Raw genomic sequence first — 20,157 nt, forward strand, 5'->3', positions numbered from 1 at the left:
CATAAGATTTGAGTCCATGGTCTAAGTTGGTGATGGGAATAGCCATTGAACCAACTTCTGCAAAAGATTTAAAGCAACTCAAATCTTATTATGTAGTCCTTGTTTCTTTCTCTCGAACCGCATGATCTATTTTCTGTCTTTCAAGAATGCATTGGTCTGTATTTGTGTCATGGACTCTATCGGAAATTAATGACCAGCACTAATGATTATTTTGTCTCTTCTTGATTACGCTCTCTCATGTCGATCGAGTAGGGAATCCTTTAATGGAATGTTAAGTAAATATTAAAAAACTTGTATTCTCATGCTTGCTCATCTGTCGTTTGGATCATGGGATTCTTTCTATTCACTGTGAACAAATAACTTTTTTTTGGAGTATCGATTGGGGCCCAGATTTCTCATAAGTAGCTTTTCAAGGATTTAATAAACCCTCTGTACTGACCTACTCATCTTCAATTATCTGAGTTATTTTTGCATGTCATGGCTAACTCCTAGATTGTTGCTGCAATGTATGTTTATATCTCTGGTTTACAGTGCTTGGTTCTGGCACATGACATTGTTTTGGTATGTGAATTACCTGAATACTGAGTCCGGATCCTTTGAAATCAAAAAGATCAGGATGTGACTCTTGTCTAGATTGATGGAAGCGATATCTGGTGATATTGAGAAATATTGAGTAACGATTATCAGTATGAGATATTGGGTGTAAAAATTTTTATTCCTGCTTGAATAAGTCTTATGGAAATTGGAATTAATGTAAATAAAAAGAGAAAAGGGGAGGAAAGAGTGGCTACTTCGAGAACAGAATAAACTAGGCAGGGAAAGATGCCAATTATAGAAGTTGGAGCAGATTTAAAAATAAATAAATATATGAAAAAGGAAAATTAATAAGGAAATATAGAGACTCGTCTTAGGGGTAGAATTGGATAAATAAATCATTAGTCTAGTGAATAAATTTAGGAATAGGCCCCATGAGAAAATTATGAAAGAGTAAATAATTTTGAAGAGATAAGAAAATACAACATATAAGTAAGTAAATAGGCATAAATAAATCAAAACAAGATAGTAGAAATAAAATAAAAGTAAAATATAAAAATAAAAAAGATAAATAAAGCAAAGCAAAAAATATATATATATATATATATATATATAAGAGGGTATATAAAAAAATAAAAAATAAAAATAAAAGAAAATAAATAAGATAATCATATATTTATCAAAATACTGAAATTAGAGAGAGGAGTGTTTGCTTGGCATTAGTGCTTGGTGTTTACTTGTTTATGGGATTTATTATTGTTTGCTTTTTTGTTATTATGATTGCTTGGATCCCATGTGGGCCCCACCTGTTGGACCCAGGAGAGGGGTGCCTAACCCCTTCCCTCTCCCATCCAAGTCTTACCCGGACTGGTGTAGTCAGCCCTGGGTCTTGGAGTCACTATTGAATCAAAATATTTTCGATGTAAATCCCAGAGGTCCCATAACCTCCCCTTCAATTACTTGATGGGTGGCGATCCATTTCCAACCCAAGTGGCAAGTGAGCCGTTTTCTGACGCTCACATCGACTATCCATCGTCAACGTCGGTTCTTTAAGATTTTAACAAAGATCCCATGCCTGAGTGGCCCAACTAACAGTTTTTGTGTATTTGGTTTATAAAGAAAATTAGATGACACCTGAAGGTTATTTGCATCTTTTCACGTGCCAGATAACGATTTAGGATTAAATTGGTACGTTTTGGAAATTCAAATACTAGATTGACATGTTTTGTAGTTCGGAGACCAAAGTAAGACTTGGCCCAAGGTACTAATTTGCAATATACTTACGAGTATGCAATTTTGTTAAATGAAACAAAATTATATATATGCAATTTTGTTAAATGAAACAAAATTATACTTATATAGTGAGATTTTTATGCAATTGCCAATGCAACTTGTAATATTTATATTATTAGTGAAGTAAAAATGTGACCCTTGAGGTCTAAGTTTTTAAAAGAGAAATTCATATTAGAAATTATTGTTGGAATTTAAATTTTAAATCACAATATTCTATATAAAATGTCTCAAAATAATATCACAATAGTTGATAAAACAAATAAAAACACTAGAAATATCATAATAGTTGATAAAACAAATAAAAACAAAAAATATGACTATTAGCGGCAGTTTTAAGGTGACAGTAGGGCGACTGCCGCTAGAAATATATTGTTTTTAGCGGCAGTCGATTAAAACTGCCACTAAGACTCACGGACTGCCGCTAGAGTAAAGAGAGAGAAAAGGCGCGGATTTTCCTCCCCCGCGCATTTCCTTCCCGCCCTGTCTGTTTTCTCTTCTCTCCCAGTAGTCTCTTTCTCAGTCCTCTCTCTCTTTCTCTCTCTCTCCCGAGATCTCTATTAGTCGTTCTCTCGCTCTCGCTCACTTTCTATCTCAATCTCTCTCAGTCCTCTCTCTCTCTCTCTCTCTCTCTCACTCACTCAGTCGTTCTCACGCTCTCCTCGCTCTCTATCTCAATCTATCTCACACATAGTTACACACAGTCGCACATCTCAATCTCTTGCTCTGTCACACACCGGCGGCATCTGATTCAGGCAAAAATCCCTTTCTCTGTTTTATAGGTTTTTTATTTTTTGAAAAAAATCAATGGTCGAGCAGCTCACCAAAGAGCAGATCTCAGAGTTCAATGAGGCTTTCAGTCTCTTCGATAAGTTACGTCATTGAACTCTGAGATCTGCTCTTTCGAATTTGAATTCAGTTTGATCCTATTTTGTCCGATTCATATATCTTTCTATCAGATTTTTGAATTGGATCTGATAAAAAAATAGGTTCTATTTTAAAATCAGAACGAATTTGATATATATTGCATTTTTTAAAATAAAAATGGTTGAAAAAAATGCTTACGTTTTTTTGTATGTTTTTCTTTGTATAAACTGTTTTATCTTTTTTTTTCTATTAATAATTAGTTAAATTCTATAAGTGGCAATTGTATCTGAAGAAGGTTTCTGGGTTTGGCCACACCACAGGGACTTGTCTTACAATAATTTGAGTGGCCTTATTCCCAAGTTTCCTGCACGAACATTCAAGTAAGTTGCTGCTAATTTTGAGTGGCTTTACAATAAACTGTTTTGTTCTCATTATATTCTTATCCCAAAGCTAGGTTATATATAGAAAAGCTCTCCTAGAATGCTTTCATGTCTAAACATATATTAAGCACCTTCTCTTCCATCTTTAACTGTATTTGGTTTCTGAAATGTTATCTCTTTGATTATTATATTACATTGATAAGTTACTGTTTTCTTTTTCCTGGTTGCTGAATTAATATAATACACTATTTATTCTCTCTCTCTCTCTTTCTCTCTGATATACTCATTTAGTAATCACAAGGATTTTCCAATTAATTATTGTTGTTGACATCAGCAAATTGAAATAGAGGTAAGTTTATAAAACAAACTTGTAGTGATTGCATAAGGTTAATTTCATCCTCCCATGAACTATTATAGCAATCATGCCACCACCAAGCTGAATTGCTGCAATTAGTTGCTTAAAAACCCCTTTAGATGTTTAGTGCTGCCTTAGTGTTCATCTTGGGTAAGTGAAAGCCAGCATATGAATGGGTGTTTCTTGATATTCTCAATTCAGTAAGATGAGTTTGCACTTGACTTAATGATAACATGATGAAGGGAAGAAAGCCCAAAAGAATAGCAATGGCTTCAAGTAGACTTTTATTACAGATTAATACCCTGTATTTCGGTGGGATAAGAGTGGAAGTCCATGAGCCTTCCAATCTCGGGAGTTAAGATCAGAACTAAAAAAAAAGGCAGAAAAGGTGGCTTTCACCAAACAATTTTGGAACTTAGAATTCTAATATCCTAGGAGGTAGTGGGTCCCATTGTACCCACTTGAGGTTTGGGCCTTTAGAGGCCAATTTCTGTCCTGGGATCCCTGGCCATCCAACCTTTACATCGATTCAGAGAGGGCCTCCTACGGGGATCAATTCTCAGTTTAAGGCTTTTCTTTCTCAAGCCTGTCCTTTATCCTGGCTGCATGATTTGATTGGGGAGTGTGATTGATTATCACACTTTCTTTCCATGGTTGATCTTAACTTAGAAGTTTTGCTTGCTTTAGTAATCATTTCAGTGTTAATGAGAAAGCCTTGCACCCTTTGTCTTGAATAAACTAGTTTCGGCAGGCTGCAAAATGGCTTTATGATTGTAGATTTTCACTTAGAAATTAGAGTTTGGAGCATGAAATAGAAGCAGAAAGCAAGAAAGAAGGAATTCCCCAAATAAATAAAAGTGAGAGACAACAGTATCTCTTAGCCTTGTTAAAGGCTGGTTAAAGAAATGGAAGATGCCTATGTTCGAGTCTAAATCTAGATGTGGGGCTGGCCATATCAGTAGGTTGAGACATTCTTGTGCAGATTTCTACCCCTGGTTCTGGGTGAATGTGATCCGTCCGATCAGAAAACTGTTCCATGGATGCTCAATGCAGAGAAGAGAAACCAGTCTACAAATTACCAACTTGAATTCATGGGGTTCAAAATTCTGATGGTTAGGCTCACTTTAGCTTGATTTAGGGGCCGTTTGATAACAACTAAAAATTACATTGTCTTTTAGCAAATAAGTTTTCTAATGTGGCTCCGTACTGGCTGAAGAGGTTGAAAATTCTATTATTTAATTATTTAATGACTAGATGGTAGAATAATAAATCTTTCAGTTCAGCAAATTCAGCTGTTATCAAATGGCCCCTTAGATTACCAAGAGTTACAATACCACCATAAACACCTTAGCTTGAGTTAATAGGGGCTCTGAATTCTTTCCAAACCTGAAAATATACAAATTTCAGTGATTAATTTTATTCTTTTAGCTCAAATCTTGGATTTAGAAGCCGAATTGTTTTTATTTTATTTTATTTTATGGGTATCTCCTAACCTCCTATGATTCTTTCATGTTGGGGCCCATCTCTCTCAATCCACATTAATGATTGTTGAGCTATTTGGAAATTGATTTTGACCTCCACAAACATCCAACAATTAAAGTTATTACTCTAATTTTCTACTTTTAATTCAGCAAAGGTGGTTAAAGGGATCACATGTCAGTGAGTTTATATATGATGAGGTTGTTTGAATTCTGTGACTTTTTGTCTGGGCTCAAAAGAATAATGACCTAAACAGATTTCAACAATTAAGTAGTCAAGCACTTGCTATTATCCAATAGTATGGTCTTCAGTGATGATTTTCATCTCCTGCAACTTGTGTACTGACCAAGATAGAGATCAAACATAATAAATGTCATTGGAGAACATTATGTATGTAGTTATCCTGATGCAAGGATCAAATGCGGGGCAATGGAAGGGGAAACTATGTTAATGCTGAGAGGATACCAGCTATGCAGTAAGAGGCTTTATATAATAATAACAACGGACAAACTGCAAATGTAACTTAATGGATCTGAAGGAGTCAGAAGATATAACTCAACCTCTGTCATAATTGTCAAAAATACATATATAATTGCCTCTGTCTTCCTGAAAAGTTCCTAGCTCTGCTGGGTTCAGTTAAATCTGCTCAAGTTTCATCAAGCTTTCTTTGAGGTGCCTAATATTTTTGAACTAGCACCTCCTGTGGACAGAATTATATGGTTCGTCCTTGCCAAATGGATCTCTGGTTTAACCAGTGATTAATCTAGATTCGGAGTAGACAAGTGATTAATGGGCAATTAATTGATAGCCTGAAAATTATCAGCTCTTCTAGTCTGACCAATTGCTCTATTTCAGTTCAATTTATTTATTTATTTATTTGTGATTGTTTACTTTTTTATGCACACATTCATTTGAAGCAACGATATCTTGACAATAATTTGTTCTTTAGACATTTATCCGAAGTCTATTCCTGCATATACATGCAGTTTTCGAATGGAAAAGATCAGGCAATTTTTCTTGTGAATAGGAATAGTGGAAGTTCTTTTTCTCCAGGAGTTGTTGTTTATGAATATGAGTTGAAGATTGGTTGGGGGAAGTCTGTCTCTCTTCCAGCACAAGCCTTACCTGCTCCCCTACCAGGGCATATGGCTATCAGGAGTAAGGAGGTTGGTAGTTATAATATCATTTTTAAATTATTGTGCCTGTTATTCACAGGCATTCATATTTTATTATGCTTAATCTTATGGATGAGTTTTCCATTTCAGAGGATAATTGAAATGCTTCTTTTCTTCAAAATCCCTTACTATGATACTGAAGCCCATATAATGTGTTGACAGGGTGGTACTGTTATTTTGTCTGGTCCTGATGGTCCACCAGTTACTTCTGTGACAAACCAGAGTTCTGAGCTGGTAGGTCAAATGAATACCTTGGAGTTCTACATTTGTTTTTTTTTTCAATTTCATTAACATGTAATTATCATGGTTGTCTTTGACACATATATCTATAAAAGTTAAATTTGATATGCAATATCTAGTTATATCTTTGCCATTTACTTTCAACATGTCATTACACTAGTTCTAACTCCAAATTGAATTAACGGCTTTTACAGTCTCCTATGATCACACCTGTCCAATTCTCTGTATCAATAAATCGAGACATTGAGTCACTGCTAACAATTCGGCTCTTAGTGAGAACCATGCCAACTGCACTACAGAAGCTTAATAAGATGAACTCATTCCCATTCCTTACAGCACATTCAATCCCAGATGCACCCGGGTTCCCCAAGTTGCAACCATCAAGGTTGAGTTTAAGGCTTCCAACCCGGGGTGAAACTCTAGTACACAATCTCATTTCACATCTCCTTGATGAAGTTCTTTATCCTTTTTCTTCTACTTATTGTTTTATTGTCTGTATTTGTATGATTATGTAAAGCAATGTTCTTTCGTTCATTATTTTCTGTTCAATTTCCCATTTCTTGAATTTAGAATATAGTAAATTGATTTGTTTTCACTGTGGCTTGATCTTGGTATATAGGTTCTTACTCCTAATGTTCCTGACATAATGGTTGTACCTCCCGAGAATGATCACCTCCGCCATGTAATTGATACTATGGCTCTGTTTGTTCTTTATGGAGGATGTGCTTTTGAACAAGCAGTTATGGAGAGAGGTCGTGGTAATCCACTTTTCAACTTCTTGTTTGAACTTGGTTCAAAGGAGCATACATATTATGTTTGGAGACTTTACTCCTTTGCTCAGGTACAGATTACCGTGTTCTAAATTGGATATCTAGCACTTGGCTTCTTTGGGTCATTTATGTTAGGAATTGAGACACTATATGCGAACTTGGAGCCTGAAGAAGCATGGTGATTTTTCTTGTTTTAGACCAACCAAAGTTGCAAGACTTATGCTTGTCTCTGATGTTCTTCATAACAGTAGTGCTCCTGTAAAAAATGCATATGCATACCGTACGAAATTTGAAGCAACCTTACCTGACATAATGGAGAGCTTCAATGACTTGTACCGTAGTATCACTGGAAGGATTACTGCTGAAGCACTGAAGGTAAACTTTACTTCTTGTTTGATGCCTTTAATGAACATAAATATCCACGGCGGCAATCTCATTGCCTAGAAATTTCCTAGAAGCCATATTTAGTGCATCTAATAATGCTCAGTGATGATAATTACTTTTCTCACCTTCTATGCTATGGACCTTGATTAATAAATATTAACCAGATAAAAGGGAAAAAAATCTACACGAGCTTTTAGAGAGGGTTCTTAATATATGTTGATGCTCGGAATGGCCTAGGACAATAAAGTAATTTTGCCCTTGGACTTCGAAGGGTGGCTGAAGGCTTTGAGGACTCGGAGAGGTCGCTACTGAGGCCGAGGTGGGGTGGACTCCGAGTATAGTAGAAGCCAAGGGTAGATGGCCGAAGTGCTGCAAGGCAGAAACTCGTCAGAGAGGCCTCGGGTGAGAACTTGAGGCTAGACCTGTTCATGGGCTGGGTGGCCCGACGGGCTGGCCCGACCCCCGGACGGGCTTGAACAGGCTTTTTGGCCCGCGGGCTTAATCTCGGGCCAAAAAGCCCGGCCCACATAAAATTCGAGCCGGGCTCGGGCTTTGCCAAAATAACCCGGCCCGAGCCCGGCCCAGCCCGACCTATAGCTAAACCTAAGTAAACCCGGCCCGACCTATAGTTAAACATAAGTAAAAACCCTATGATGTCCATTTGAATAAATTTTTTGATTTGAGAAGGTTGTTGATTCACTTGTAGGCCCATTGTTCATTTAAATAGGGAAAAAAACATCTGAATTAAAATAGATAATGTCTATTTGAATAGGGAAAAATTTGATTTTCTTTTATTAGGTCGGGCTTCGGGCTCAGGCTTCGGGCTTTTTATCAGGGCCGGGCTCGGGCCCAAGTTCTAGGCCCGTTGGTCGGACCGGGCTCGGGCTCGGGCCTATTATTTTTCTGTTAATGAACACTAAAAGCCCGGCCCTACCCGGCCCATGAACAGGTCTACTTGAGGCAGAGTTTCCAACAGTCAAGTAATACAGGGTACGAAGGGAGAGTACTAGGATAGAATCCTGGTAGATAGTTCTAGATTAAAGTCGCAATAGCAGTTATTGCAATAGCTATTATGACAACAGTTGTAGGCCTTGTGTTTTTTGTAACCCCCTTACCTGGAGGGGGGGTACCCCTATTTATACTTGAGCTGTCTGGAGGTAGGTGGAGATGAACGCATGAGATGGGAGCCGTACGAGGGCCTACAGGGGGTTTGGCAGGGTCATGTGAGCGCATTGCAGTTGGCTTCGTACGATGGGGGCAGGGTAACCCCTGCTGCTACGGATCTCATTCCCTGATCTGGCGCTTGTGGGCTGGGCCTCCCAGCCTCAAATGGGCTAGGTTGAGTCACCCCACATCACTTGCCCCCCACTCTCGAGGCCAAAGAGGAAAATTTGGCTTTGGCTGATGGGAGTAATAATGGTGAGCGCCAGTGGGTCCGACAACCGAAGTGTACCCTGTGGTGGCATCCTCTTTCGTATCTTTGCCTGGTTCGTCTTTATGAGTTGGGCCAAGGCTGTGAGTGGTTTACAACACTGCTACTTCGGACAAGTGATTCGGGAGGCACGCTCAGTGCAGGTGTTCTGGTGCCGTCATTTGGGCTGAGAACATGGGGGGCCGAAGGCTGTTTAGACCTAAGGCTTTTTAGGCCGAAGACCTGTGGAGCCAAAGGTTGTTTTAGGCCGATGACCTGTGAAGCCGAAGGCTGTTTTAGGTCGAAGACTTGTGAAGCCTGAGGACCCGTGCACGGGACGGCTTTCCGGTCTGACCAGTGCGTGCATTCGCACAGCCGGGTCGCATAGGCCGGTGGTCCACAGTGGGCGGACATGTCGGTTCACCCGGAGCATCATTTCGCCTTCTAAGGGTGAGTGTTTAGGGATGTGGCGCAGCTGGATCACAGGTGTAGAGGCGTTTCGTGTCCGTTAGATCAGGGATCGAGTCGTCTCTAGCGCATCGTTTCGCCTTCTGAGGTTGAGCATCACGTGACACGCCATGATTGGATAGTGGAGGCAGTGGCTTCTTAGCCATTGGATCTTGAGAAATTTGGGTCGTTCATTCCTCTTTAAATAGGGCCCTTAGCGGCAACATTCCCGTCGTTTGCCTTTAATCGTCTTTGCCTTCGAGTGAACGCAGCTTCTAGACTCTCCAACCTTCAACACTTTACTCTCACTCTTTCTTCCTCCACATTTCTTAGGTAACTTTAAACAATGTCTTTCTCAGATTCTGGACCTAAGTGCTATGAACTTCCGCATGAATCGGAAGGGAGCTCTTCCCGTACCCCTTCTCCCCTTTCTTCCTTGAGTCCCTCTACACTTGCCTCCCTACGGCAAGAGGTCATGGTGCTTCGGGGAAGGGTAGCCCTTGAGGGTGCCGAAGGCAGCCGTCGAGGCGAGGACCCTCCCTGTGAGAGTGCCACTTCAGTGACACTGAGGGAGGCTGAAGGGGCCTGCCCAGCCGAGGGGGGAGGGAACCCTAAATCATGTTCCCAGGATGAGGGCTGCCCAGGTAGTAGGTGAGACTGATGTCCTCTGCCTGGGTTTCGAGAACTCTCTGGATGGGGACCAAGTCAAAGCTCTGGCAAGGCAGTAGTACTTCATTCCCCCGTCCTATGGTATGAGGGTGCCCGAAGTAGGCGAACGGCCGTGAACTCCTAAGGAGGGGGAGATTTGCGTTTACCAACATTTCCTCTAGTTTGGTCTCTGGTTTCCCCTTCATCCTCTGATTTCTAAACTGTTGAGGGCGTATGGGATTACTCTCAACCAGCTGGTGCCCAACGTCGTTAGGACCATAGTGGCCATGCTGGTGGTAGCTTGGTTCCAGGGGGTGGATCTGACACTAAGGCTCTTCCGAGCGCTGTTTGTGCCAATGAGGCATTCCTTCGAAAACGGCATGTATTACCTCCAACCCCGTAAGACCAAGCCAATAGAAAACCCTTCTTATGTGCATAACTGGAAGGGAAAATTCTTCTTTCTGTCATGCCCTGAGGGTTAGTCCTTCATGTCGGGGTGGGGAGAAGTTAGCCAGGCTGCGGAGAAGAGTGTTCCCGTGCTCACGAGTGAGGAGAAGGATGATCTCGTGTAGTTGCTCGACTTGTGGATAGTTTGATCCCAGCCCTTGGTGGAGGAGGAGGTCCCACTAGTTTTTGCGGGGCTCAGCCCTGCTCCCCTCGATAGGAGAGACCCTGCAGTCCTTTAAGACGTCCTTTTTCTTCTCTCTTCTCTTTTTTTTTGCCTTACTGATGGCTTTACTTTGTTTGTAGAGGTGCCAATAGATGCCCGCAAGGCTGTTCCGGAACGTGCTCGCGCCATGTAGAAGGAACGGGCTAAGACGCCTCAGAGGCCTTCTGATGGGTAGAAGGAGAAGGTCTCTACCCCTACAAAGGGGGGTCTTCCCGCCAGGTCCCTACTAAGGGGACGAAAGCACAGGTCCCTGCCAAAGGGACTTCTTCAACAGCTCCCCTGAAGGGAGCCACTCTACAGATCCCCGCGAAGGGGAAGGGGCCTGTCGAGGAGGGCCAGTCGGGGCGCGAGGAGCAAGCGCCGCAGCAACTGGACAAGGTGTTGAGAGGACCTACTGACGAGGTCGAGGTGGGGAGGAAAAGGCCAACCGAGGGGGCTGTGGGGGGTAAACCGTAGCAGAAGGTGGCCCGCACCAGGAGTTCTACCGGTGACGCCTCGAGGGGGTCCCACACGGAGTTGATGGGGCCGTTCTCTGCTCCTACATCGTTGAAGGAGCTCACCTAGCAGTCTGATCAAATCTTCCGCCCTCAGTGGGAGGTCCGCAAGGGGGACTTGATCCGCAACGAGAGAGTTGGCCCAGTGCTGGTAAGCGGGTCCTTGCTGTCTTAGGACCGCTTCTAGATGTTGGGGATGGCCCTTGACAAGCTGTACGACCAAGGGTTGTAGAGCCTAGCCGAGGTAACAGTCTGTTCCTCTTTGCTTTTCTTTTTTCTTTTGTTCTTTTTGCTGGGTACTGGCTGTTTTCTTGTTGTAGGTTTGCCTTCATTTTGTTGGTTTAGGGGATCGGTTGAAGTTGACCTTGGCCAATATGGATAAGCTGGAGGTTGAGAAAGACAAGCTTCAGCAGACTGCCGCCGATGTTGTGGAGAAGCGCCGCGAGATGCAGCGGTTCTTCGTTGACGAATAGAAGTTCCGCGAGGAGGCCGAGGAGAACCTGAAGAAGACGCAAGATCTTCTTGCCAAGGAGAAGATTGAAAGGGCTCGGGTCGAGAGGCCGAAGTGGGGCGTGAGGCTGGCCTGGCTCTCTTCCCTTAAGTAGATATCAAGATGACCTGTCGATGTAGAGTGGGGCCGAGGCCGAGCTGGGGCTCTTCTGTTTCCCAATCTTCTAAGTGTTGGGTTCGGTGGGGCCAAAGTGGCCTGCCGTATTAAGGGGTGGCCGAGATGGAGTTGGGGCTCGTTTGGATCTGTGGGGCCTAGGTTGAGCAGGGGCTCACCTGGCTCTCGTATCCCAACGTGTTAACATTGATGAGGCCAAGGTGGCCTACCATATTGGAGGGTGGCCTAGATAGAGCTAAGGCTCATCTGGCTCCATGGGGCCTAGGCAGTGCCGAGGTTCGCCTGACTCCTGTATCCCCCCATACTTGTTTCGACGAAATTGAGCTCAACACTCCGTGGGGGCCGGCTTCCTTTGCTGGTAGCACTAAGTGTGAAAGTTCAGGAGGCTAGTCGCAGCCGAGGCGGGGCACTGAGGCACATGGGCCCTCGGCCGTCCTGGCGTATTCTGACGCACTAAGTTATAGATAAGTGTCTGCTACTTATTCATTAAGTCTTGGTGTCGGTCTAGCGAGGGGGTATAGCCTCGGAGGAGGTTGTGCGCCCCTGCCAGTCACGAGGCCGAAGAGTTATAAGGACTTAGTAGGTACATGTGTTGAGCATTGAGCCGAAGGGTAGATGGCCGAAGTACTGCAAGGAAGAAATTCATCAGAGGCCCTGGGTGAGAACCCGAGGCAGAGTCTCCGACGGTCAAGTTAGTATAGGGTACGAAGGGAAATTACCAGGATAGAATCTTGGTAGATAGTTCTAGATTAATGTCGCAATAACAGTTACTGCAATAGCTATTATGACAACAGTTGTAGGCCTTGTGTTTTTTGTAACCCCCTTACCTGGAGGGGGGTACCCCTATTTACACTTGAGCTGCCTGGAGGTAGGTGGAGATGAACGCCTGAGATGGGAGCCGTACGAGGGCCTGTAGCGGGTTTGCGGGGTCATGTGAGCGCATTGTGGTTGGCTCCGTACGATTGGGGCAGGGTAACCCCTGCTGTAGTGGATTTCGTTTCCTGATCTGGCACTCGTGGGCTGGGCCTCCCAGCCTCAAATGGGCTTGGGTTGGGTCACCCCACATCAATATATATCTTCATTCTGTTTTGCTACAATGTCAATTAGCAGAAATACATTATACATATATAAATGTAATGCTATATGTGAAGAAATTTCTGGCCTTTTCTGGGTGGAGATTACATGCTTTATAATTCATGTTGCATATAATGTGAATAGATAAGCTAAGGTTTTTTCACGTAGACAATTCTTGATATGGATTTCATATACTTGCTTAGACCACTTTCGATAGACTTTGGTTGCTTTAAGATCTCTTGATGATAAAGAAGAACAAAAAATAAAAGTTTATAACATTATCTAATATGGTTCCATAATGCATAATATATATCATCCAGGGTACACTAGAAGTCCCTGAACAAAGGAAAATAATCATATTGTAAAGATTCTAGATAGCAGCAAGGTACTATAAAGAAATCAGTACCAGCAGCAGTTGTCTCATCAAGGATATCCCTAAACCTATGTGAATCCAGCTTGGGATCTAAATAGAGCATTGAACAGAAGAGCCTGTTGTAGAACATCATTTTAGCTATCAATAATATTTGATAGTGTATCATAAGAGATGTAAAGGCCGCACTACAGAAGAATTTATACCTGTTAAGATTACCCTTGAACTTCTAGTATAGACCCTTCAAATCCTTCTTCTTGGATTTAGACCCTCTGTAGTTTGCTTCAAACACTTCAAATCCTAATAGAAAACCTAATCCCATAGCATAATCCTTATAGACTTGAACAAGTTGCAGATCCTCTTTTAAAGTCATTTTTGAAATAGCATAATTTGCACTCCTTTTTTTTCAATAAACAACATTAGCAACAATGATGATGGCAACAATAGCAACAGTACCTTTGCGCCACAAATACTAATTGCACCTGACAAGCTGCCTGTACCAAGTAAGCTGTCTTCATCATTAAGAAACATTCTCTCATCTACTTCTCCTTTTGTTACTAATAGCATCAGATTAAACTTCTTGACAAAGATGAATCTTCCATTAAATCTTCAAAATAGGTCAACCCTTCTACAATGAAACGGATAAAACCCTTAATTGGGGTGAAAAAAAATAGTCCAATGAAATGGAAACAAATTTGAAAGAAAAACCTGTGTTAATATAATCCAGGTTTACAGTTTGACATTGTGATGCCAAAGAGGGTTGCTTCTTTAAGATATCCATTGTTAAGTTATTAGCTTTGTCCACTGCTCTTTTCAACCCATCTTCTGATGTATGATAAATGTTGCAAAGGGATGTAAGAAGGTCCACACCTTTGTTTCCTTTTCTAACTAAACCAAATATCAAAGGTGTAATGTCAAATGACAATATGAAAGTTAGAGAGATATAAAATCAGATAGATATGTAAATAACTTGTGCCCATAAAACTGCAATCCCATTACTAAATCGAGGGGAATGACAGATAGAGAACTTCCTGAAGGGGACAGGAACATGTAGAATCTGGATGGCCTATCACAAATTACATGACATGTTAAAACATATTTTCCTTTTGATAGGTAGTTTGGTGTTACAAAAATAGGTAAAGACATCCTAGTGAAAAAAGAAAAATGACAAGCAAACAATGGAATCATTCAATATAATCTCTGATTGCATAGCCTACTAAACATACTTAAAACAAATTAATCTACTTAATGTTGTTAAGTAGCCCAGGATTGTAACTGACCAATTTTGAAACCAAACCATTAGTGCAGGTCACCAGGTCTTTGAACCGGGTAAATGCATGGAAACAAAGTGCCAAGAACAACAACCATCCAAACTAATGGTAATCTCTAATACATAACTTGTAGGGTGAACAACAACTGGCTCTTTATCAACATTTGCATCACTTGTCAAGAACTCCTGGTATGCATTTTCTGTAGGTGCCTACATACCAAGATAGGGATGCAACCCAAAGTTTAAACTTTTTGTGTTTAATGTAACCAAAGGTATGATAAATAGATCCCTTACATTCACCAATGGTGACCAAGATGAGCCAAAGAATAAGAAAATGGGTCCATGCCTTTGTGATATAGAGCAAGAGCACTGGAACAAGTGGTTAGTGGTTGACATCCTCATCACTCTTAAAATATAGGACACACACATGAAGGGACGAAAGCCAAGTAGTCCATCTTTGTAGTAGCATTTCACCTATGTGGTTTTAAAGAAAACTCCCCAACAGAAAACTTGGACTTTAGGTGTGCATAGGGCCACTGAAAGGAGCTTTAACTACAAAAGGAGATGGTGAAAAAGGAGTGTTGTTGATGATAAAGAAAGAGCTTTTCTAAGCTCTAGTTTAATCAGGAGACCAACTTCTATTACCTTTTCCTCAAGAAAGAATATGTCCTTAAAGAACTTAGGGAAAGACAAATCCTCACATTTTCATAGCATAAGATAAGCAATATGATACAATTCAATTTGCTAATCTGGAGTGTGACTCCTCAATACAACTCCTATCTCATAACCCCTCCCCTAGTAAGACTATCAACAAAAGATTTAGCAGAATTTAGGATCCATGTTAATGAAAGAGAAGTTTGTCTCCTATGTTGAGAGTACCATCAAATGTGATATATGGGGCTCTATAATTAATATGTTGCTAAGGAAGATGCATATGTTTGTGTTTGTTAGGGTAGTGATTTGAGCGCGTCTACTTTTTATAAATTGGGCATATCCTCTATGAAAAATAAAAAAAATGCCCTAGTAGTTCACACATCACATACTATCATTGATACATCTATGGGATTTATATGAGTTCCCTTAGTATATCCATGTGTGTCATAGCAATTCTGTTGTATTGATGTATCCATGTGTTTCTTATGTGTATCATGATACATATCTTAAAATTGTATCTTCATGCTCTTTCTTTTATTTTGAGAAAGTAAAGTTAACTTTTATAAGAAAAGATAATAGTACAACAAGACACCTAGCCAAGCTGCAAGCTAAGGAGGACTACAAGAAAACTGATTTTTAATATTTCTTTAATTCTTTCTTACAAGTTACAATTTATGATTGCATATTGTCTACAATTTGGCATAGATAGAATGTAAGTGCAGCTACTCACATTTTCTATAAAAATTATGTATTTTCTATTTTAATATATATATAATGTGGAATGCCATGGGATTTTTGAACCATATAGTGGTGTAATATATTATTATTTGACTAATGATTTAGGGTTACATTCTCCCTAGTAGTTTATTTGATTATGTATGAAAATCTATTAGGTTAATACTGCCCTTCAATTCTTAACCCACTTAAATAAATAAATAAGACATCAATCTTATTGAAGTTTCTGCTTCACATATTGTGATATAAGGTTTTCATTTCATGGTCCTTTATGCATTAGAAAAAAGTTTATCATCCTTTAATCCCATGAATGATACTAAGAAAGCATGCCAATAACTAAAGCTAGCTATTAACGTGTACATTAAAAGTATTCGAATATGGTAAGCATTATATGATAATCTTTGGATATGCCTATGCTTTTGATCTTTATTTATTAAATCTAAATAACTTTCTAGTGCCTGAAAAGAATGTTATTTAGTAATAGAAAGGTTTCAATAATTTTTATTTACTACATGTAAGTTGATTATATATACAAGAAAATTGATTATTAAATATTTTTTTTGAGGTTGCCACTTTTATCCATGGGGTTATTGGGATAGGTCATGTGGGGGAAGAACCCTAATGACCTAACTTTGTAAACTCTTTTTCTATAGCTAATTTTGTCAAACTTAAGGGATTCATTCAGACCCTTGATCATATAACCTCTTATACTGTAAATTAATTACTAAACAGATTTTTTATGGGTTGCTATATATCACTTTTAGCTATGGATATTTTGTTCTTGAATTGGGGTCTGAGGCTTTGAGCACCAACAAATGGGTTCTATCATGGAGATCATCCACACTGAAAATAACCATATGATGACCTTAACAACTCAACTATGTGTTGTCGCTTAATTTGCCTTTTTGTTAGAACAAATGGAAAAGAAAATTCAGCAAAACTTGAAAAAAGTTGCACACAAAGAGTTGAAGAATAGCTGGTTGAAATTGATAGCAAGTCATGCTCATACATGGCCTAGACATAGGTGATATCCTATGGCGCATACATCCATTGATGCAAAGGAATTGGAACAGAACAAAGCTGAGATCCATGATTAAAAGGGTTGATTTTAAACCAAATAAAATTATTGAAGTCAACCTTTTAATTATTTATTGGAAAAATATAAATTAATACACATTGCCACACCATTATATTGCTCAATACATTATTTGTGGATGATATTTAGTCCTTGCACTTCTGATTTGTTTAAATATTAGGCTCGGAATGAAGTAGGTAAGTTTATATTGCACAGTTAATTATTAGATTTTCATACATGATTTTATATTTCTAAAAATATGATTTCTAACTTATTTTCTATTATTTCCTTATAGGTTAAACAGGCTAAAGGAGATACTTCACATGTGCGAATGAAGACAAATTTGATTAAGTTTTACATGTCAATTTTTTTCAGATTAAGTTTCGCATATTCAAGAACCTTGAGTTTGTAATAGATTTTAAACACATGGATGTATTAAAAGCACATTGAGATGCAATTATATTATGAATGGAATATGTTGTGCTTGATTATGAATGGAATATGTTGTGGTTGTATTTGATACATGAAAAAAGGCTTAAAAAAGTAATGAAAAATTTCATGATCTAGCCGTTAACCATATATTAACAGTTTTAGCTACATACAATTAAAAACCGTAGCTATAGTTTTTTATTCTGTAGATTTATATTTTTAGCTACAGTCAAAGTAGACCATAGCTATAAAGTCAAATTTGTAGTAACTATAGGTTAATTTTAGCTACGAATTCTATCATCCGTAGCTATTACTTATAGCCACCGCTTAGTTGCAGTTTTTTACTGTACCTAGTCCATAGCTTTAGACCTATAGCTACAGTTTTTTGGATTTATAGCTACAGTTTTGTTGATAGTTCTATTTTCTTGTGGTGTTTCTAAAAAATATTAGAATCATATAGATAAATTTTAAAGGATGATGTATTAATTATATATGTAATATGTTGATACTGTAAAATAATTAATTACCGATCAATAGGGTGCTCATGGTCTATTTTCTATACTGAATAGGTGTACTGGTTTTTAGGAAATCGATAACCGAAATTGAACTAGAGCCGACCGGTTAACCAGTTAATCGGTTTGGTTCATTGATTTTTTTTTTATTTTTTTTATTTTCATAATATTATATAATAGATATAAAATATTATATTATAAGAACTAGAAATACATATAAAATATTATTTTATAAATAATAGATAATATATTTATAATATATAATGCATTTATATACTGGTTAGTATGGTTAACCACCAGTTTATGTTGGTTAACCAAAACCGAACTAATCGGTTTGATTAACAGAAATTTTTAATTTGGTATCATCGATTCGGTTCAGTTTTTTTATTTTTTTGGCTTTTCCTGATCACCCCTACTAATCAATAGTATTTAATGTTGTGTATCTTGTTTATTTGGAAGATTTAAATATTCAACTTCCCCTATCATATCAACTTTAATGATATCATCCTCATAAATCTTCATGATATTCATAAATTTAATAAAATTGTACGTTGTATTTTGTTGGAGGTAGTTTAAACCAATAAATTCTAATAATGGTGATGGTAGTAAAGATGTGTATGCGTGACAAAAATATCATCTGTCATTGTAAAACCTCATTGCTTTAATTGTTGAAATATGTTTAATTTTGTGCGGAAGTGATCGTCAAGAGATATCCCAATATCCTTTAGAATTTGCTGGAATTTAATCTATAACTTATTGATATCACATTATTGCTCAAATAGATGATCCATTAACTCTGGTTTTGTAACTATCTTACACAACTCTAGTAGGAGAGTATTTAAAATGGCATTTATTACAAATTATGATGTTATAACCAATCTGCATTCTCTAGATTTTGGTACAAAATTAATCTTCTTAAGACAATGATTCTTTATTGGTGTTCCTTCAATCAACCCCTCTTTTTCAAATTCTCCCTTTAGTCTTCTAATTTTCAGTTGATGGATAAATTGTTGATAGAATTTTGGTAAAGGAGGTTTCATTTTAATAAAAACACTTAAACATATCTTGGGTTTTGGTTAATTAACTTAAATATACCCTGATTTTTGCGAATTATACATGCTTTGCATTGTTATCTTGGAGGGTTCAACAAAAGGACAAATTTTTCCTTCCATACTTGTACGTTGGTATATATATATATATATATATATATATATATAATTCTTTTATCTAGACATCATTTTTTCTCTATGGGCACTAAGTGCTCAATAGAATTTCCTAGTGGCCACACAACCCCTCCCTTGTGTAAGCGGATTAACTTAGCCCAACCGATTCCGGAATTCCTACTCATGAGAATTCTGTCCACGTTTACCCACAACACACTATCATCCATGAATTGGGAACATCTCCCTCTGCATAATACTATGCAGAGGTTGAGATGTTCTCCATATATGACTACGATTAACGTGGGTAGAGTTTGCGTGGACAGGAGATCCAGACTCAGCTGAACCCTGTGCCCGCCTGTGCCCATGCATGCCCCATCTTGCCCAGGCCACCCTACCAGCATCTCCTTCACCCGCCAAGCCATTCCTTGTCCAAACCAACCTACCAACACCTAGCCTCCCACTTGTCATTTAAATTAATAAATAATATATAGCCAATAAATTAATAGAAAATAAAACCAAACAATAATGTATTTAACAAATAATAAAATATTAATGAAAATAATAAAATAATAAAATAATAATAAAACTAATTCATGACTTAAGTAATAACATTATGTAATTAATATTAACTTAATTAATTACTTACTAACTTAAATTACTAATCTATATTAATTTCACTTAACTAAATTGACTTATTTAATTTCAATAAAACAAAGAACTGACCCAACTTATACTAATTAACTTAAGTAAAATTAACTAACAGTTTTAGTTATAGATTTCTATGATTGTTCCTTTCTTTGTAGAATGTTTCTATGATTTTTGACATATTAATGGTTTGTAGGCAGATATATTGGGAAGCCCTATGGTAAAACCAGTTGAAATAGTTAGGATGGCTCTTGGAACAACTTATGCTACTGGATTAGTTATTGAGGTTTGGATTAAAGATGAGATTTTTGAAAAGAGAGCAGAGAAAGCCACTATTTTCAGTCCTAAGTTGAAATGAGGAACTAATTAAGGAATAAGAGACTAAAGTCTTGATGCAAAGCAAAATCAAGTACTTATGAATTGGGTCATTACATATTGTTTCTATTTTATGGGTCTTGTTA

General features: G+C 38.5%; 1 protein-coding gene across 5 annotated transcripts; it reads left to right on the top strand.

The window, feature by feature from the left end:
* Window positions 1-2,221: 2,221 nt before the first annotated feature.
* Window positions 2,222-17,465, top strand: LOC104606283 (protein RRC1-like). 5 transcript variants are annotated; one of them, XM_088897159.1, is made up of 8 exons: window positions 2,222-2,579; window positions 3,012-3,071; window positions 5,855-6,071; window positions 6,243-6,314; window positions 6,515-6,742; window positions 6,940-7,161; window positions 7,339-7,465; window positions 17,243-17,465. In XM_088897159.1, exons 3-7 carry the CDS (start codon window positions 5,886-5,888, stop codon window positions 7,339-7,341), a joined length of 711 nt encoding a protein of 236 aa, XP_088753285.1. In that variant the 5' UTR covers window positions 2,222-2,579; window positions 3,012-3,071; window positions 5,855-5,885; the 3' UTR covers window positions 7,342-7,465; window positions 17,243-17,465. The 5 variants fall into 5 exon arrangements, with proteins under 5 accessions (XP_088753285.1, XP_088753287.1, XP_019054809.1 ...); XM_088897161.1 differs by having other exon boundaries at window positions 5,892-6,071; XM_019199264.2 differs by having other exon boundaries at window positions 5,933-6,071.
* Window positions 17,466-20,157: the final 2,692 nt, after the last annotated feature.

Source organism: Nelumbo nucifera, chromosome 2 (genome assembly GCF_055504915.1).
Source record: "Nelumbo nucifera cultivar China Antique chromosome 2, China Antique-T2T, whole genome shotgun sequence".
Classification (NCBI taxonomy): Eukaryota; Viridiplantae; Streptophyta; class Magnoliopsida; order Proteales; family Nelumbonaceae; genus Nelumbo; species Nelumbo nucifera.